This window comes from Rhinopithecus bieti, unplaced genomic scaffold (genome assembly GCF_001698545.2).
Source record: "Rhinopithecus bieti isolate Rb0 unplaced genomic scaffold, ASM169854v2 scaffold_2339, whole genome shotgun sequence".
Taxonomy (NCBI): domain Eukaryota; kingdom Metazoa; phylum Chordata; class Mammalia; order Primates; family Cercopithecidae; genus Rhinopithecus; species Rhinopithecus bieti.
In genome coordinates, this window is record NW_016803819.1 from 809491 (window position 1) to 830885 (window position 21395).

Sequence of the window (21395 nt, forward strand, 5' to 3'; positions counted from 1 at the left end):
ATAAAGAAATCATATAAAATTGAATACACAAGAAAATCAGAAGACATTTTCTGACTCTTCAATGAAGTGCTTTGTATGTTGTCATGACAGACATTTTTGGAATTAAAAAAATGGGCATTTATAACCTGGCGCAGGGTCTTTAGCCCGTTGAATTTTTTTTTTTTTTTTTAATGACAAGGTCTCACTCTGTCAACCAGGCTGTAGTGCAGTGGCATGATCTCGGCTCATTGCAACTCCTGCCCTTCTGGGTTCAACTGATTCTCCTGCCTCAGCCTCCTGAGTAGCTGGGACTACAGGTGCCACCACCATGCCCAGCTAATTTTTATATTTTTAGTAGAGATGGGGTTTCACCATGTTGAACTCCTGACCTCAAGTGATCCACCTGCCTTGGCCTGCTAAAATGCTGGGATTACAGGCGGCAGCCACTGCGGTAGGCCTTGAGTGTAGATTTGAGTTCTGTTACCAGCTGTGTGATCACATATCTGTATCTGTCCTGCCTATTTCACTGAGTTCTTGTGAGCTCCACCTGAGGTTATGGAAGCCTAAGAGCCCAGTGAATCACATGATCATAGTCATTATCCTCATTTGACACGCTATTGGCCTCATTTTGATTGTTAATTCTTTTTCTAAAGAGATCAATCTAGCCTGAATGTGATCCTGCAACTTGAAGAGCTTTTGTACTTATTTCCTAGAACAAGAAGATCAGTAGATCTTGTTGCCCCTAAAAATACTGCCTAATAAGCTGTCATCTTGGGATGTTTTGCCCAACATGCTGGTCTGTTCTGCCTCTAAAAAGGCCTTTATCCATTTAAGAGGAAGCAGAAGTTTAGAATTCCAAGAAATGCAGGTTGGGAGGTCATAGTCCAGGTTCAAAGCTAAGAAGGTAAAATTCTTAATCACTGGCAAATCCAAGTGGAACTTTATTCTATTGACAATCCACCACCTTCCCTCCTGTCATCTGATTGACTTTGATGATAGATACTGTCTGAAGTTAGTGATGATCTCTAGAGAAAAGCAAAGTGTCCTGTTAACCTCACTATGCACTATGAAAAGGAGAAACAAGAAGGTTTTGGTTTCAAATGCAATGACCAACATCAAGGTCATCCCAGCACTTTCATGAGACCATCAAAAAACTCAATGTCCATCAACTCTCTCCATTTAAAATTCTGTGTGTAAAGCCGTTGGGATTATAAATGAACTTTGGCACTGAGGGTGGTGACAGGCTTTGTCACATCCTATTCCAATGCAGATTTGAATATTATTTGAGTGTTCAATCTCCTACCTCCTGAGCCAAAATTTGAGGATACTCATAATTCACGATTCAGCTATGTAACACATTTTTTTTTTTTTTTTTTTTTTTTTAGATGGAGTTTTGCTCTTGTCCAGATTGGAGTGCAAAGGCACGATCTCGACTCACTGCAACCTCCACCTCCTGGGTTCAAGTGATTCTCCTACCTCAGCCTCCTGCATAGCTGGGACTACAGGCACCCACCACTATACCTGGCTATTTTTTATTTTTATTTTTAGTAGAGACGGGATTTCACCTGTTGGCCAGACAGGTCTCGAACTCCTGACCTCAGGTGATCTGTCCGCCTTGGCCTCCCAAAGCGCTAGGATTACAGGAGTGAGCCACCGCACTTGGCTGATGTAACCCATCTCCAGTGGTAGTCCCAAGACAAACACATGACCATAACTTGCTGATTTCTCCAGTGGAAAATATCGACTTAGCCAATCCTTTCTATGCTGTAAGGGTTTTCCTAATTATTTTAGAAAAAATAAATCAGTATAAAGAAAACACAATTTAAAATAAGGTCTTGCAATTGCTTTAAAGAAAGCTTTATTTACTACATACATCCTAAAAATGTACTGTAAATGGAGCAAGATCTAAATAAAAGCTTGTCAAATATAAAGCAGCTAAAGTTAACTAAACCACTAGCAATGTTTGAAAACAGAACTCTAAAACTTTTTTTTTTACATTTATATAGTTTGTTCTTAACACTAAAAAAAAAAAGTTCACATTTCAAGTTATAAACTTATCTCAGTAGTGTACGTGAAATGGTTTTGAAACAATAGGAACAGATAAGTCCCAGATTGGAGGCTCACTGATACTTAACTAGCTATGTCCCCAACGTTTGTTTTTAAGGGAGTTTGGTGGTTGCCGTGTTAAAGTATCATTGTTTTTTTCTTTTCTTTCTTTCTTTCTTTCCTTCCTTCCTTCCTTCCTTCCTTCCTTCCTTCCTTTCTCTTCCCCTTCCTCCTCTTCCTCCTCCTCCTCCTCCTCTTCTTCTTCTTCGAAAATAATTTACAGGCATACGTAAAATACAGTAAGAATACTGGGTCACGGTTTCATCCAGTGAAACTCTGTGACAATTCTTCACTAGAAGGAGAGTACTTTTTTCACATAGTCAAGGGATGAGGATCTGATCCAAATTACATTTTGTTGAGTCACTCATTCCAACAGATTTGAGTTTCAATGCAGCTTGCGGGGTACATCATCAGGAACATTGCACAATTACTTTATGTCATTTAAAAGAATGATGGAAAGAAATGTTAGGGGTGCTTAAAGGCCTCAGGAGGCACTCAATAATTTTATAGAATAGTTAAATAAATATTGCTTACACATAAAAACTCATCTCATCTCAAGATGAGGGGGGAAAAGGTATTTGGGAATCTCTTAATTTAAAACAAAACAAAAGTACTTGCTAAGGGCATGATCCTCTTATGAATCCACAAGAATTCAGCCATCAACAAAAATCCCATGAGTGGAAAGATTGTATGGATCTCTAATATGACATAAAAACGCAACTGTGTACTTGCTACCTTATTGCACACCTCACTTCCTTGATTGAGCCTTTAAAAAACAATTCCAAGTTGATATATATATTTTTTAAAAGTAGATGACAATCTTAACATTTTACTGTATTTTACATTCACTCTGCTAAACAAAAGCCTTTAAACAGGCACAAAACACTGCAACAATACATTAACTTCCTTATAATAAAACAAACCTTTTTAATAACATTGAAATAAAATGGTTTCATTTTGCATTAAACTACATACCATGAACTTCTGCAACATAAAAGGACTAAAAACAAGCATTAGAAGATATTTACAAACTATCTTTAAACTTCTACAGGTCTCTCCTCCTCCTCCTGGATGTGCACACCCCAATTCAGTTCACCCATCAAGTGCACAGCAAGGGAAGAGAGATTTAATAAACAAAATGTTTCCAACACCCTTGAGGACCACGGACAGTTTTGCATGAAACATGGTAAGGCAACTAGAAGCATAACTTTCTGCTGACAAGAGTCTCTGGGGGTCTTGTCTATAACATACATTCTTTGTCCCTACAAACTCATACTTCAAAAATGAATAAAAGCATTAGAAATGGCATTAAAGTTTTATATTGGGCAATTAAATAGCTATGCAAAGGTGTCTTATGCAGCTCGATTAAAACCTTGAACTTACGCTACTGAAAATAGCACACATAGAAGGTAATACTTCCCCAACCAAAACAAAACAAAACAAAAAACATACAACGAAACAACAGACCCCAACAAAAACCCAGGAAGAAGTATAAAAGCCACCAGCTCCTCTCTCTTTCAGAGCTATTCATCAGTCCTAGGCTTGCCAGACATTGCGGAGGGACTGGGAATTTGGGGAGGAGGGACAGGGTGAGAGATGGGGTAGTAGGGGCATGTTTAAGGTTAAGGCACATGGAGAATGAGCCCTGCTAATGATGGCAAAGGAGAGCTTTCCAGTGTTTGGACTCAGAAGTGTGGCAGGTCTTTTCAATGTTGGCTTAAGGAGAGATTCAGTGTTTCTTTTAAAAAATAGTACCGCCATGATGATACATGGTAACACCATCAACCCTTAATGCCAGCAGAAATACAAAGATTTTACTCATTTTAAAATTGCACTTTCCAGTATAACCTTTAAAATAATGTTTTATGTAGTATTTTTAAGCACTACTGTTTGTATCTTTAAATATTGTATATAGTTTTCAAAATAGTTCCCTAGCTGCTCAAGTGTGCTTTTTTAATATATAGTTGATATATTATTGAAGGTACTACAAAATAGAAATCTCTGGAGTGCAGAAGTTAAGAAAATAACCTTCATACTGAAAATATATCCTTAAAAAAAACAACAACAACAAAAACCTCTATACAAATGTAGTACAGCATACAAATTTTTAAAAGATGGTATGAAGGCACGAACCATTACAAGTCTTTTGGAAATGTATAAACGCAGGCCTGCTAAGTTGAAAATAGTCTTAAAAAACTAGTGAAAACTTCATGTATATAAAATATTTCAGAAATAAATCTGCGAACATTCTTCACTTTCATATTGCATGTGCGAATTCAACAGGTTCCTTCTTCATAAATAGTCAAGCGTTCCTTCAGTGGTGTTCGTGTGGTTTGTCTTCGCGCTGGTCACCAGCCTCAGTATGTCTGGTAGACGTCGGGGATGGGGACCTGAATGGCAGCAGCAGGGAAGGCCTGAGGTATGTAGCCTGCGTATCCTCCATACACGGCGGCCGCGGCTGCCGCGTTCTTCTGTAGTGTGGCGATTGTGGCTGTGGCCGGAGCAGCAAATGGCACGTAACTGGCCCCGTAGATCCCGGCAGTGGGAATTCTCTGAACATTTGGAGCCACCGTGTATACTGGAGTTATTGGGCGGCCCTGAGGAGAAGAGACAAAAAGGAGCCTTCCTGAACACGTGTATGTGCCTATCATCCATTCATTCAATAAGCGTCTCCCAGAAGTTGGGAATATAAAGACATAAAAGCAAGGGAGAGGAAGGCAGAGGGGCGGGCAAATAGCAATTATTGTAAGGAAGTGGGATAAGAGCCACTGAAGAGGTAAAGTGGAGCTGCATCCTCAAACTCCACTTGTGAGTGATGCAACCTTGTGAAAGTGAGAGGCCTGGAAGGCTGAGGGAAAGGTGAAATACTGTTGCCCCTCAGTATCCTCACAGGGGACTGGCTCCAGGGCTTCCATGGATACCAAAATCCTCAGATGCCCAAGTCCCTGAGAGAAAATGGCATATTTGCATTTAACCTATGCATATTCTCCTGTATACTATAAAAAAAATTTTTTTTCATAGAGATAAGGTCTCACTATGTTGCCCAGGGCTGGTCTTGAACTCCTGGCCTGAAGTAATCCTCCTGTCTCAGCATCCCAAAGTGGTGGGATTACGAGCATGAGCCACAACGCCTGGCCTCTCTCATATACTTTAAAAATAATCTCGAGATCACTTATAATACCTAATATGATGCAAATGTTATGTAAATATTTGTTATATTGTATTTTGACATTTGTATTATTTTTTATTGTTGTATTGTTATTTTTTATTGTCTTTATTTTTTCAAGCCATGGTTGGTTGAATCCAGATGCAGAACCTGTGGATAAGGAGGACCTTCTCTGTACGTATTCTAGAATCTTCTACTTACTATTCCACTCAATCAGTCTATGCCCCAGAGTGAGCTACAGAAGGCAGTGGAGAATCTACCCTCCACACAGTTGATTTCACAGTAATTAAAAATCAGTATTTTTCCTTAAACATGGTCTCTAGATACATGCCAGCAGCCTCAACTCATACTTAACTGATGGAATATGATCTGTCTCAAAGACAGAGAGAGGAGCAGACTGTGTCAACTTGGAGAAACAAAATATACTGATCTACAAAGGGGCAGCTTCTTAAGCTGTGACCTTAAAAAATTGTGACCATACATAATTTTCAACCAATGTGATGGTTTCCATCATCTCCCACCTAAGAGATGACACCATTAATGTATACAAATTGTTGTAGAAGCTTACAGAAAGAACCAGCTAACGGGGAAGTTGGAGAAAATGTCTGCAGTAGGGATATTTAAGCTGGGTTTTGAAGGATAAGGAGTCGTTTCCAAATGAGGAAGTGGGGAAGGACAAGCTAAGTAAAGTTGCCTGAACTGTCGACAGCCACCACTGGCTCTAGAAAAGCCCCTGCTACTTCCTTCTGTCTACTTGAAAGTGCAACATAAGATGTTTTCAGAACAAACAGGAGTACGAATGGGAAGACTGCGGTTCAGTATTTCCCAAAGTGTTTGCCATCGAACTAGTTCTGTGAGATGCTTCATTGAAAAGAGATTTTGGATAAAATAAAACATTCATTTAACAAAATATTTGGTGCACCTCATGAGCCATAGAATGCCTTGTAGTAAATGCTGGTATGATCTCCCTATATCTTAATACATCTTCAAAATAAACAATTCAGCATCTATGAAATGGTGAATTAAAGTAATTATTTCTTCCCAGATTTTTATAAAGGAATTAGTTCTAATTTCTGTTACAAAATTTGCAAATCAGAGTTCCAAAATTGTGCTCAAAGGAACTTCTAGCCTAAGAGTACTTTTAAAAACTATAATCAGATAGTAATTATAATTTATAATAATTTTAATTTATAATGATAATGATAATGATAACAATTAACTCAGAGGCTGGGTGAGATGGCTCATGCCTGTAATCCCAGCACTTTGGGATGCTGAGGCCAGGAGTTTCCGCAAAAGATACAAAACTTAGGCAGGCATGGCGGTGCGTACTCCTGTAGTTCTAGCTACTCAAGAGGCTGAGGCATGAGGATCACCACGTGAGCCTGGGAATTCAAGGTTGCAGTGAGCCAAGATCACACCACTGCACTCCAGCCTGGGCAATGGAAGTGAGACCTTGTCTCAAACAAAACAAAACAAAACAAAACCAAAACCAAACCCCAAACTCAGAGACTACCATCTGCCAGGCACTGTTCTAAGTGCCTTATTTGTATGACAGTATTGAATCATCACAGCCACCAGTACAATTGGTACTATAATTATATGGAGTTGTGTGGAAGTGTTAAATGACCTGCACAAAGTGACACAGCTCTTTTTTTTTTTTTTGAGACGGAGTCTCGCTTTGTCGCCCAGGCCGGAGTGCAGTGGTGTGATCTTGTTGTAAAACATCAGCGACATTTTACAACCAGGGAGAGGAGCTCCGGAACTGGAAAGACTGTGTTCACAGCAAGACACAAGCCATCTTTTCCACATGTGTGGATGTAGGTTTAATAACCAGTGCAAAAAGGGAGAGGAAATGGCAGGGAAGGCAACATGTGAGAGAGACCTTGCCATGTACTACAGGCTGGCCCAATACCTGGGTTCAGGCTGCCCACTCAAACACTAAGTTTTGCACATAGATGTGCGCTGGCTTATGGCCTGGAATCAAGAGTAGGTCCCCAAACCCATGGCTTCTCTTTTCATTCGTGTGATGTTCCTTTTATATGGCATTCACCATACTGTAAGGACAGAGCATACACAGATCAGGGACCTGATCTCCTAATCGCAATTCTACTCTTGGCTAGCAGTTCTGTCACCTTGCTGGGCCTTAATTTTCTTTTTTTTTTTGAGACGGAGTCTTGCTCTGCCGCCCAGGCTGGAGTGCAGTGGCCGGATCTCAGCTCACTGCAAGCTCCGCCTCCCGGGTTCACGCCATTCTCCTGTCTCAGCCTCCCGAGTAGCTGGGACTACAGGCGCCCACCTCGTCGCCTGGCTAGTTTTTTGTATTTTTTTTTAGTAGAGACGGGGTTTCACCGTATTAGCCAGGATGGTCTCGATCTCCTGACCTCATGATCCGCCCGTCTCGGCCTCCCAAAGTGCTGGGATTACAGGCTTGAGCCACCGCGCCCGGCCTGGGCCTTAATTTTCTTATCTGTAAAATGAGAATATATGGGGAAGCACTTGGTTTTGCTTTCCATGGTTTCAGCTACCTGTGATCAACTGACGTCTGAAAATATTAAACTGAAATTTCAGAAATAAACAATTCATAAGTTTTAAATTGTGCACCCTTCTGAGTAGCTCTATGAAATCTCATGCCTTCCCTCTCTGTCCTACCCAGGACACCAATCATCCCTTTGTCCAGGAAAGCCACACTGTCTGTGCTCCACGCCCATGTCACTTAGTAGCCATCTGGGTTATCAGACTGACCGCCAAGGGGCCCTTATTTTACTTAATATCAGCCCCAAAGTGCAAGAGTACAGATGCTGGCATTTCGGATAAGCCAACAAGGAGCACTAAAGGCCTTCCTCTAAGTGAAAAGGGGAAAGTTCTCTACTTAATAAGGAAAGAAAAAAATCCTATGCTGAGGTTGCTAAGATCTACAGTAAGAAAGAAATTTTCTATCTGTGAAACTGTGAAGAAGAAAAAAAAATTTGTGCATAGTATATTATGGGTTTGGTAATATCTGTGTTTCAGGCATCCACTGGGGATTTTGGAATGTATCCCCCATGGATAAGGGGGGACCACTATACAATTGCAATAATACAGCATATCAAAGAGCAGGAATAAAGAAAAATGCAATGGTGGTAGTGGGAGAAACATTTACCCATCTTTAAAAAGTGCCTCTAGCAGGAGAATCGCTTGAACCCTGGAGGCAGAAGTTGCAGTAAGCTGAGATCCCACCACTGCACTCCAGCCTGGGTGACAAAGTGAGAGTCCATCTCAAAAAAACAAAAAACAAAACAAAAACCCCCAAAAAATGTGCCTCTAATTCAGGTGAAGAGTCCCTGCAGTCTTCCCTCTTGTCAAGGAGGAGCGGTTATCCTTGCTTTAACTAAATGGCTAAACAAGAACACCCCTGAGTGCCTACAACGTAGGGCAGGATGATTAAAGCTAGGGGAGGGTAAGCGAAGACTGCAAATAAGAACCTTGATGGTGGCTGGGCGTGGTGGCTCATGGCCTTGTAATCCCAGCACTTTGGGAGGCTGAGGAGGGCGTATCATGAAGTCAGGAGATCAAGACCATCCTGGCTAACAGGTGAAACCTGTTAAAGGGCTGACGCACAAAGTCCAGGGAACGATTTCACATTTTCACATTTCAAACTGTGGCTCAATGAAGTGGAAACTCCGTCTCCACTAAAAAAATACAAAAAATTAGCCAGGCATGGTGGCCACGTGCCTATAGTCCTAGCTACTCGGGAGGCTAAGGCTGGAGAATCACCTGAACCTGGGAGGCGGAGGTTGCAGTGAGCCGAGATCGCGCCACTACACTCCAGCCTGGGCGACAGAGTTAGACGTCGTCTCAAAAAAAAAAAAAAGAACCCCGATGGCAATAGCCAGTGCAGACTGATAGGAGACAGAAATAGTCAGAGCATGATTATGGTGCCTGGAATTTGGACCTGACCAGAACTCACAGTGCACATCAAAGACAAATGTTCATGAGTTTCTTAGTAAAGAAGAATTAGAAATTATTATCAAAATTCCACTAAGTACTGCTGCTAAGTTATTGTAAATATTTACCGTCAGTCCACAAGTACCATAACTACACTTAGTTGTTACTCTACAGTGTCATTTACAACAGTTCCTCTTTTTGTCTTTCAGAAATCCCAAGTTAAAGAATACTTAATGACAGACTGAAAGACAAATAAGCTTCAGTGAGTCTGCCCTTTCTGAATAACACAGTCAAGACTAGCGTTCAGAGTGAGCAAAAGCAAGTAAACAGCATCCTACTGTGGAGGGTCAGAGGCCTGGCTGTTTCAGAATCACTGAGGAGCTGTGCAAAATATCAGTTCTAGGACCCCAGCCCAGTTTGGCTGAATTGGAATCTTCAGGGATTAGAGTCTAACAATCTCTGTCTTTTAAAAAATATAGGCCTGTAATCCCACACTTTGGGAGGTTGAGGTGGGAGGATCGCTTGAGCCCAGGAGTTCAATACCAGTTTGGGCAACATAGCAAGACTTTGTCCCTACATATAAAAAAGTTAGCCGGGCATGGTGGTGTGTGTCTGTGGTCCCAACTTCTTGGGAGGCTGAGGTGGGAGGATCACTTGAACCAGGGAGGTTGAGGTTGCAGTGAGCCATGCACTCTAGCCTGGGTGACAGAGTGAGACTCTGTCTCAAAAAAATCAAAAATCAAAAATGAAAAAAAGTGGCCTGGATAATTCTTTTTCAGTTGGATAAGGGATCTTGGGCCTGAGTACTTGTGATTAGTATTCGCGATTCACTGCCTCACAGAGAACAGCTTTAACAAGATTTTCTTCTGTTAAATGGATGTCCTCCCTATGTCCTATGAGGTGAAGATGCAAAGAAACAAGACACAGTCTTTGGTTTGGAGGAGCTTCATTTTCCTTGGAAGATAGAACACATTGGCAGCCATAGGCCAAGTAATGATGTAGTAATGAGGAGTACAGGAGAGAACATTTCTCTAGGAGGTGGATGGGGAAGATTCTATGGAAGAGATGAGAATAAAGAAACCAGGATACAGTATGAACAAAGGTGGGGAAGGAGGCCAACATGGTAAGATGAGTTTAGATATGGTTGGAGGAGAGGATTACGGGCATATTTTGTAAAAATTTTTTTGAGACAGGGTCTCACTCTGTTGCCCAGGTTGGAGTGCAGTGGTGCAATCACAGCTCACTACAGCCTTGACCTCAAGGCTGGTCAAACGGTCCTCCTGCCTCAGCCTCTCCAGTAGCTGGGACTACAGGCATACGCCACCATGCCAGGCTAATTAAAAAATATATATATTTGGAGAGACACTGTCTCACCATGTTGCCTAGGCTGGTCCTGAACTCCTGGCCTCAAGTGATCCTCCTATCTTGACCTCCCTATGTGCTGGGATTACAGGCATGAGCCACTCTACCCAGCATAAAATTTTACATATCTATACAGATGTTCTTTCTCTCTCTCTCTTTACACACACACACACACACACACACACACATACACCCACCCACTAGGGGTTAACATTTTTTAAAGAAATCTTCATTGAGCCTCAGTGCGAAATGTGAAAATGCGAAATCGTTCCCTGGACTTTGTGCGTCAGCTCTTTAGTATCATGAGCTAAAAATTATCCAGTGCTATTTAAAAAACAGATATGCACAATATTATGACACTATGAAAAATTACACATCATTTTTACATATTGATTCCCACCCTTAACAATGATATTATTAGGGTAGTACAATTAATTACAATTATTTTTTTCTGTCATGATTCAAATTCAAAATGCTTTGTGTCACCCAACTGCATAGCTGTAACAGAGAGCCAGGCACATGGTAAATTCTCAGTGCTGAATACTAAATAAATCCAGGATAAAGAGAGGCTTCACACGCAAATAACAACGACTGCAATAAGAACTCTACCTGGAAAGGCGGTGGCGTCGACACGGTGGGAATGACGGCGGCTGCGGCTGCGGCTGCAGCAGCTGCGGCGGCAGCAGCACTGGCTGGGTCTGGTTGCACAGCAATGGGGCTGATCATGTGCTCCACTGTGTGGATTTTGCCATCTTCAATCATTTTAGGGGCTGGAGCTGCTGGGAACATGGAATACTGGGCCCCAATGGCAGGGATGGCTACTGCAAGAGAAGCAAGAAGGAAAAATGGGTCAATCACTTTCAGTCGCTGAGGGGGCATCCAGCACTTGCTCTAAGATATTTTTTATTTTTATTTTTTAAAAAACTTTTCTTTCTTTTGAGACAGGGTCTCACTCTGTGGCCCAGGCTGAAATGCAGTGGTGCGATCAAGGTTCACTGCAGCCTCAATCTCTTGACCTCAAGCGATCCTCCCACCTCAGCCTCCTGAGTAGCTGGAACTACGGGCACAGGCCACCTTGCCCAGCTATTTTCTGTTGTTGTTGTAGAGACAGGGTTTCGCCACATTGCCCAGGCTGTTCTTGAACTCCTGAGCTCAAGCAATCCAACTGCCTTGGCCTCCCAAAGTGCTGAGATTACAGGTGTGAGCCACCGCACCCAGCCTAAGATATTTTTTTAGAACCACGTTTAGAGGTCAGGGGCCTCTCCAGGCTCACTATTGTTCTCTCAGTACAAGCCATGTACCCAGATGCCTGCTCCCCAAGAGGAAGGGATAGGTGGTGGCAGGTAACTACCCCTGCCTGTCGTGGAAGAGACCCCTAGAGTTAGGCTTCTGCACCAATATTTTCTATTTCTACAGAAAAATCACAGTTTGAATCTTATTGTTGATGTCCTACTGAGCAAGAAAGGGCCTCTGACTATGGGAAAACAGGCTTAGACAAAGAAGTGAGATCAGAGGCTTGAGGCCTACCGCCTGTGAGAGTTGGGCCCGCCTGTTCCTTCCTACTCACCTCACTCATTACCAGTCCCACTGCCTTTTTTTCACTTTCACCGCTATTTAAGAAACAGGTGCTGTTGAGGGTTTCATTCTGAGAACTCAGACCTGCGTACATCCTCCCCACCCTGTATTTCAGATTTTAGCATTACCGATTCAAGGAAAAACACATGGTTAAAAAAAAAATAGCACATTCCCCAATTTCTTCATGTCCACTCAAAGTAGCGAAGCTGTGGAGTGATTGGCTTTTAGTGGGACCTCCCAATTCAAAGAATTTCTGCAAGTCCAAAGTTACGATTTCAAGGAGAGATTCAAACAGATAGCAGCTATTGAATGTCAAGGTACAGTAAGAAGAGATCAAAAGGAAAGATACTAGCCCTGATGTGTGTGTGTCAGGGGGTGGTGGGGGGTGTATGTGTGTGTTTGTGTGTGTTGAAAGGATAAGCAAAAATATGAAATGTGTACACAAAGAATCTTTCTATTTCTGGTTTTCTCCAACTCTAGGTACATTTATTCTAATAAGGATAGACTCAATCAAAGGTAAAGAGACAAATGATTATAAGCTAAACAATGGTATGGCCATTCGATAAAATATACCTAAAACCTGAATCAAATATTTTACCTGCCTTTCCAACCATATCTTCCACTGGTCTTGCGCCTGGATACTTCACCACCACCCTGGTGCCTCTCCTAAAATACAATGTTCTCACTTTCCGGATGATCGGAAATAGACACCAACGCCAACGGATGGGGCCCAGAGAGGGTTGTGAGTTTAAGCTACAAGAGGTTGTACGAAGTAAATGAATTGTTCTGGCTATCAGCCCACGGGAATTTCTACCTCAGCCTCCAGGACACAACTTTACATGACTAAAGATTATTTAACAGTTCTTTTCTCTTGTTAAACCTTAAGCTACTGTAATTTGCCAATAGGAGTCCCCTTCCCAACAAGTAGAAGTGACAACTCCCATATCCACGCTCTATTTTATTAAGTTACAGAGCTGTAGGATCAGTTTTACTTTGCCTACAGTGCCAATGACATTTAAAAGGCAATCTAGTCTAAGGAGTCACTTAATTGCAGAAATTGCAGAATTTTTACACAGGCAAAAAAAAAAAAAAAAAAACAAAATCATCAAAAGAAAGTTCAACTAGCAAAATACTTTTTAACCCTATGAGGCCAATGCATACCTATGTCCCAAATGCACAGATTCCTTGACTCTATTTTAGCGAGGGAAAGAGGTGTACAATCTCAACCAGAAGAAAATCAGAGTAGCTGGGCTCTGAACAGTTCTTCAACCTCCTCCTGCTGAAGCCAGGGAGGGCGTCTGGAGAAGGGTCACGCCAGTCACCCACGGACTGAGTTTTCCATGTGTTTGGATGCTTCTGCGGGGTGCTGCGTGAGTTCGTGCTAGACTCACACAATGGAGTTAATGTTCTTTGCAGGTTTGGATCAGAAGACTGGCCTCACGTTAGATGGCCATGGGCACTAACAACATTGATAAACAGGTTTGTGGAGCCTGGAGGTGAAAGCAAAGTTCAAGGTCCCTGGCTTGAAATTATTGAGCATCCCTACTCCCAATCTACTGATCCAGCTAGAGGAGGAAATGAGTGCTGGAAATTAGAAACCAGGGAATTAGCTGCAAAAACTTTCACCAAAGGCCAGGTGCGGTGGCTCATGCCTATAATCTCAGCACTTTGGGAGGCTGAGGGGGGCGGCTCACTTGAGATCAGGAGTTCGAGAGCAGCCTGGGCAACATGGCGAAACCCCCACCTCTACTAAATATACAAAAAGTAACCGGCATGGTGGTGCGCGCCTGTAGTTCCAGCTACCGGGGAGGCTGAGGCAGGAGAATCGCTTAACCTGGGAGGTGGAGGTTGTAGTGAGCCAAGATCACTGCACTCTAGCCTGGGTGACAGAGCAAGACTCCATCTCAAACAACAACAACAACAAAACTTTGACCACTGCCTTGTCCCCAAGCATTCTTATTTGCTCAGACCATGACAAGGGACAAAAGGTGCTGCTGACTTCTGAAGAGGAATTTTCTGCCCTTCCCAACAACTCTCAGAATGGGCCAATAAACTCTACCCTCCGACATCAGATGGTTGGGGCAGAAATAGGCCTGAGTAAGGAAAAGATAGGTTTTACCTGACAGAAGATACAGAGAGCCTCATGTTCTTCCTTTCTTCACCCCACAACTCTCCCTACTTAGCCACAGACTGAGAAAAAGCCTAACAATGGGTGACAACCCTTTGAAAACCTTACTGCACGGCCGGGCGCAGTGGCTCACGCCTGTAATCCCAGCACTTTGGGAGGCCGAGACAGGCAGATCATGAGGTCAGGAGATCGAGACCATCCTGGCTAACACAGTGAAACCCCATCTCTACTTAAAAAATACATATATATATATATAAAACAAATTAGCCGGGCGTGGTGGTGGGTGCCTGTAGTCCCAGCTACTCTGGAAGCTGAGGCAGGAGAATGGTGTGCACCCAGGAGGCGGAGCTTGCAGTGAGCCGAGATCACGCCACTGCACTCCAGCCTGGGTGACAGAGCGAGACTCTGTCTCAAAAAAAAAAAAAAAAAAAAAAAAGGAAAAAAGAAAACCTTACTTCAGGCAAGTTTGATTTGACCATGGTCAAAGCTACACCATCCCCTGAAGTTCTAGATAAGGAGGTCCAGGGGGCCACTTTCTTTTTGCCTTGTCTCTAGCTGCCTGGGAGAGGAGGAACCCCTGTGCAGATGTGAGAGCCCGAGAAAGGCTTGGATTCACTTCTAACAGAAGGGCTGGGATTTATGCTGAATGGGTGCATTCTCAATCTGGTTTATACTGACCTGTACCAGGTTTAATGGCAACTGGGTTGACGGTAGGGATTTCCAAATTCGGCACAAGTTCATATCCTTTTTCTTGCTGCTTTCCTTTCCCTTCATGATATCGGCTATATATACCACGGCCAGCAGAATATCCCCCGAGGTAGGAACCCCGGGGCCCCGGGGCTCTGTTGCCAGCTGCACCTCGCCCTCGGCCTCTTATGCTGCCTGCTTGTAATAACAACACAAAAGATGATGAGCAACCAACAGTGATGGTGCTGGAGGCAGACCTCAGCCCTCAGTTCTCAGCATTTAACTGCTCCAGTCTAAGTTGCAGGTGGCTACACCTTCGCTCTTTAATAGGCTGGTAAAGATGCTTCCAACATTCTATTTCAGCCTAGATTTGCATCCTAAGCATGTCTGCTTAGTACAAGAGGCAAACTTGCAGGGTGAGTTTCTAGGATTGTATCTGCAATTTCAGTAAAGAAAAACATTCATAGAATACCCACTCCCCCCCAAAAAAATTGGGGCCAGGTGCGGTGTCTTATGCCTCTAATCCCAGCACTTTGGGAGGCTAAGGCTAGAGGATGGCTTGAGCCCAGGGTTCAAGACCAGCCTGGGCAACATAGTGAGACCCTGTCTCCAAATACATATATATACACAATTAAATAATTTGTTTTAAAAAAGTTAGATTTGGAAGAGGATTTGCTAGTCCACCTTCCTCATTTCATGCTTGAGAAAACAGGCCAGGGGAGACTAAAGTGACTAAAGTCACAGACCTAGTTAATCAGAGAACAGGACCCAGAACCTATGTATCGTATTTTCCAGGTAATGCTGTGTTTCATTATATCCTAACCAATGATAACAAAAAAACAAAATTAAAAATCATTGACTCCACCAACATCTTAAGATTTAATATCACAAGCAGGTTTTTTTTTTTTTTTTGAGACGGAGTCTCGCTCTGTCGCCCGGGCTGGAGTGCAGTGGCCGGATCTCAGCTCACTGCAAGCTCCATCTCCCGGGTTTACGCCATTCTCCTGCCTCAGCCTCCCGAGTAGCTGGGACTACAGGCGCCCGCACAAGCAGGTCTTAACCCAAGCACCAAGAGATTGGTGGACGAGCCCCTAACGCGGTGGACCCCGGCAAGGCAGAATGCCAGTGTTTGCACACCCATGTGATTTTACCGCTCACCCCAGAACGACCTGTATTTCTATCAATGCTGCAGAAGTGACGGCCTTCGGTGCCAGCAAAGAACTAGACCCAGAATGCAAACCCAAAAGGAGGGTGGGAGGGCCTTCAGCACCTACCAGCTCAGCAAATGCCAGCCATGATATCCCTGGTGCCCCCTGCCTAGGAGGCAAAGTTCTTGAGGGCCCCACCCAGGAGAAGAGCCCCCACTAACCTTTCACGAAGTAGTCCCTGTTGGGCCCGATGAGCGCGTTGTAGGGGTATCCGTAGTAGGCCAGCGTGTAGGGGTCGCAGGAGTACACGTAGCTGGGCTGCTGCGCCGCCTCGGCCACGCCGCCACCCCTGGCTGCCTTCTGGTAGCGCGAGTACTGCTCCTTGTCCACGGGCTTGGCCAGCGTGACCTCCAGGCACGAGCCCTCCAGCTCAGTGCCGTTGAGGTTGTTCATGGCGTGCACGGCATCCTCGCGGCTGGTGAAGTGCACGAAGGCGTAGTCGCGGATCTTCTTGACGCGCTCCACGCAGCCAGGGTTGAACTGGCCGAAGCTCTTCTTGATGGTGTCCTCTGTGGTCTCGATCATGAGGTTGCGCACGTAGAGGATCTTCACCGTCTCCATCACATCCTCGTCCACGTCGATCTCGGGCTCGGCCCAGTCCACGGCGATCTGGTGGCCCCACAGCTGGATGCGGCCGGGCATGAGCTTGCGGCGAGCCATGGCAGCCGCGCGGTGGCTCTCGTACTCCACGAAGGCAAAGCCACGGTTCTTCATCTTGTCGGCCGCGCTGGCGTAGACGATCACGTCCAGCACGCCCTCGGTGACCTTGGCGATCTCCTCCAGGATCTCCTCGCGCTTCTTCATCTTGGGGATCCCGCCGATGAAGAGGCGGCAGTTGTCTACGCTGCAGCACACACCTAGCAGGCGGCCCGGGCGGATCTCGTAGTTGTTGAGCTCGCGCACTGCGCGCTTGGCCTCGTGCTTGTGGCAGTACATGACGAAGGCGTAGCCGCGGTTCTTGCCGTCGAAGTCCATCATGAGGCGCAGCTCGTAGATGCGGCCCACGGCCTCGAACACGGGCACCAGTTCGTCCTCGTACACGTCGCGCGGGATCTTGCCCACGAAGACCTCGCAGCCGCGCTGCGGGTGCGGGCCCTCCCAGCCGGGCGGTGGGCCGCCGTACTTGCGCTGCCCGTTCTCCTGCACCATGCTGTAGCCCGTGCGCTCCATCAGCGCCAGCAGTGCCGCCTCGTTGGGCGCGCCCGCCACGCCCTCGGGCACCTTGGCCGAGGACCCGGCGGCCGAGTCACTGCTCATGGCTGCGGTGGAATCCTCTGCGGTCATAATGTCAAAGGCATCCACAGCTGGCGGAAACCTGGGGAAGCAGAAAGGAGCGTGAGTGGGGAACCGCTGGATCTTGCCTCCTTTGGGTTGTTCCGCAGCCTTGCAAGTATGCATTCATAGGCCACAGGGAAGGTGAGGTGGTTTAAATGAGAAATAGGATGGAGGCGTTCTGGAAATGCAGCAGCCCTACACTTGTCTAAAATAGTCAAGTTGTCTTGCAGCAAGAACCAGAAGTGAGTTAGGAAAAAAAAAATCAGAATGAGCAAGTACTTCCATTTCATCAGTACCCCGACAGCTTTGAAGTTTTGCGAAACTGCTATCATTGTTGGTAAAAACCTCACGTTTTTTTCTTCATTCCTGCACCGTTAACTCCGCCTGATTTCCTTGTTATATGGAATTTGACAAACTCCACGTTACTTCTTTGGTGAACAAACCTTTTTTCTTTTCTTTTTTAAGGGAGTCTTTTTCTTTGTAGGAATGGAAATACAGTGAAGATTTTAAATTATTAAAGAAAACTTTTAGGAGGTGTCACTGTATGGACAGAGCTGTGTATTAAAGCTTTTTACAAGGAAGAAATGAAATGCCCACATTGCCACAGACTTGGTCTAGGAACTGTAATAAGAGCTAATCTGATTTTGATGGTGGCATTCAGGTAAAATTCTTGGTGTGAAGCATTCAAAGATTTGGAATCAGTCCTCGAAAAGCTAGACTGACTTCAAGCTGGAGGCCTGGGAAGCAGCATCTACCTGGTAAACCACACTATTGTTTTCGGAGAACTGTCACCTGCATTCTCTTAATCTTCTTAACCTCTGTATATGTATGTGGTATTATCTTCAGTCCCAATTTGGTCATGGGGAAATAGGCTGAGAGAGGTTGAGTAAATTGCCCCATTTCACACAGCAAGTGTCAGCTCGTAGGGTAGACTTGATTCCAAGTTTTCTGGCTCCAGATTCCCTGTTTTTTCTTCCAAACCCATACTGGGCAATAGAATTTTCTATGATGTTAGAAAAGCTGTCACTTGCCACTTGTGGCTACTGAGCACTTGGAATGGAGCTAGTGTGACTGAGGAGCTGGATTTAAAATTTAATTAAACACCCACATATCACAGTGTAGGTCTGAACTGTGCCACCTCCGCTTATGTGGCCGAGGGCTCTGTGGAAATGATTCTAAATTATGCAATAAGATTGCATACTATAGGAGAGCTGCAGACTATACTTTTGTAATGAAAGTCTCCAATTTGCCTTTAAAAACATGAAATCTATTTCATTTTTTGGACTATAAAAGCATTCAGTTGAATTTTATAGAAAGTTAAGAAAAGTACATAAGAAATTATTCCTAATTTTCCAACCCAATAATAGCACAATGAAACTTTCCCATCTGTTTTCCAGATGTTTTCTTGAGGAGGCGGGAAGGCGAAGCCTGGCTTCTTCCTAATTTACATGGTGCTACTTTATGTTATAAGCATTCCTCCATATTCTTAAAATCTTTGTAAAACATCATCTTTAATGGCTGTATAAGGTTTCATCAATTAATTAGAACCCGGAGTATCATTCATTTTTTTAAAATTTAGGACTAGGAGATGTATACAAGAATATTAAGGGAAATTTCAAGGATAATAAAAATGAATTTGATCATTGAAGGAAAAAACAAAACTATAATGAAACAAAATAAATCTAAGCTATTTATTTGCCAGATGGCCAAAATAGTCCTTCTGTGGTTAATTTGCTCTAGTATCAAGTGGCAGTATGGTTTAGCAGGTAAGTATGTGGCTTCTGGAGCCAGACTGCGTATGTTTGTGTGTGAATCTCAGCTCTAATACTTGCTAGTGTTAGCTGCTCCATGCCTCACCTCAGTTTCTCTACCTATAAAATAGGAATGATAATAATAGTGTTAACCTCATTAAGTTTAGAGGAGTGAGTTAATACATACACAGCATTTTGAATGGTGCCTAGAACATTATAAATGCTCAAGAAATGTCAGTTATTATTTTTCATCCAAACTTTTGAGTAAAATCTTAGACCAATTCTTTCAGTTTCAGAGTAATTCTTAAGATAAACATTTTCAGTTCTTTAAAAATATCTGTTACATGTGGCTTCTATTATTATTATTTTTTCTTCTTCAAGTGCTTGGAAGCTGCTTTGACATCTCCAGTTATCATGAAATTTTTTTGTAGTATACTTGGAAAATGATACATTAGTTTCTACAGTTTCAAGTTGAAAAGATTTTTTTTTTCTTTTTTTAAAAATAGAGATGGAGGGCCAGGCGCAGTGGCTTGTGACTGTAATCCCAGCATTTAGGGAGGCAGAGGTGTGAGGATTACTTGAGCCCAGGAGTTTGAAACCTGCCTGGGAAATATAGAAAGACCTTGTTCTCCACAAAAAAAGGAACGAAAAAAAAAAAAAAGAAAAAAGATCCCAATCAAAATAGAGATGGAGTCTCACTATGTTACCCCAGCTAGTCTTGAACTCCTGGGTTCAAGCAATCCTCCTGCCTCGGCCTCCCAAAGTGCTAGGATTACAGGCATGAGCCACTGCACCCAACCAAGAAATTTCAACATTAAATTCGAACATGAAGACCTTTCCCTTCTTTCAAATGGAAGATAAAGATATACTTTTAAGAAGACTATTTGTATAAACACCCATGTAGTTACAATCTGTGACCTGGGCAGGAAATGCCAGCTATGTATATAAATACATAGGACACAGTTCAAGCTCTTACCTGTTGTACTGTATACAACATTAACTGACTAAAGTCCAAGAGAATAGAACTTATCTCTCTGCTGAGATAGGTGGAGTTGCCTTCCTGTCACCCCAACTGCACTTTGAAACTACTGTTCTACCCACAAAAACAGTCTTACAGTAGTCAGGCTATGGAGTCATTGCCAATCCCAACCCCAATAATATAAGAAAAAATCCTGTTTGCTTTCCGTCTGAAATCTGCTGGTGTCAGTAACACAATTATCTGTACATATTTTAAAATAGCGATAGCTTATTTCTTACATCAATGAGCCAAGAAAAGCCTTTTTTTCCTGTGCTTTCATCTTCCGTAGTAAACAAACCATGTTAGCGACCCTGTTTTTATTTTTACTTTGGCCACCAGGAAGTTCACGACTGATTTTTTTCACTCCAATTTTAGTAACTGTAGGGGACATTACAACACAATTTCTTGTTCATCTAATTTGGGTTATAGTTTCTTTTTTAGTTGTCTTCTATTTTTTCAGTTTTCCCAGTGACATGAATTGAGCTGTTTGTATTATTTATCTTATTGTTCACATGTTCTTATAAACCATATTGTAATTTTGGAGGAAAAGAATCAATGCATACATACATGCATATATATCTAATTAGAGCCAGACATTGATTAATGTAATATCCACATTTGCTATGTCTATTACACCAACTACAAATATTGCATACAAACAAGTAAGAACCACAGTGACATACTACTTCACACTCATTAGGATAGTTATTATAAAAACAACAAAAACTAGGAAATAAGCATTGGCAAGGACGTGGAGAAACTGAAACCCTCATGCAATGCTGGTAGGAATATAAAATGGTACAGCTGCTGTAAAAAAACAGTATGATGGTCCCTCAAAAAATTAAACATAGAATTACCATTTGATCCAGCAATTCCACTTATAGGTGTATACCCAACACACCCAAATAGATACTCGTATAATAGCAACCGTATTTATAGTTGCCAAAAGATGGAAGCAACCCAAATGTTGATCAATGGATTCTGATAAACAGAACGTGGTATACATGTACAATGCAGTATTATTAAGCCTTTTTTCTTTTTCTTTTTTTTTAGACAGAGTCTCACTCTGTCACCCAGGCTGGCATGCAGTGGTGCAATCTCCACTCACTGCAACCTCCACCTCTCAGGTTCAAACAATTCTTCCACCTCAGCCTCCCAAGTAACTGGGACTACAGGTGCACACCACCATGCCCGGCTAATTTTTGTATTTTTAGTA

General features: G+C 43.1%; 1 protein-coding gene across 9 annotated transcripts in view; it reads right to left on the reverse strand.

Annotated features, from left to right (window-relative positions):
* Positions 1 to 1814: 1814 nt before the first annotated feature.
* Positions 1815 to 21395, reverse strand: part of RBM47 (RNA binding motif protein 47) — a 228978-nt gene continuing 209397 nt past the window's right edge. For 4 of the 9 annotated variants that reach the window (XM_017854416.1, XM_017854409.1, XM_017854423.1 and 1 more), the window contains 4 exons: positions 16297 to 17450; positions 14919 to 15125; positions 11147 to 11358; positions 4177 to 4682 (listed from right to left, as the gene is read on the reverse strand). In XM_017854416.1, coding sequence (XP_017709905.1) covers positions 4443 to 4682; positions 11147 to 11358; positions 14919 to 15125; positions 16297 to 17419 — 1782 coding nt within the window. In that variant the 5' untranslated portion in view covers positions 17420 to 17450 and the 3' untranslated portion in view covers positions 4177 to 4442. Of the gene's footprint in view, positions 4683 to 11146; positions 11359 to 14918; positions 15126 to 16296; positions 17451 to 21395 lie in introns of all 9 variants that reach the window. The other 5 variants (XM_017854402.1, XM_017854393.1, XM_017854441.1 and 2 more) reach the window with 5 other exon arrangements.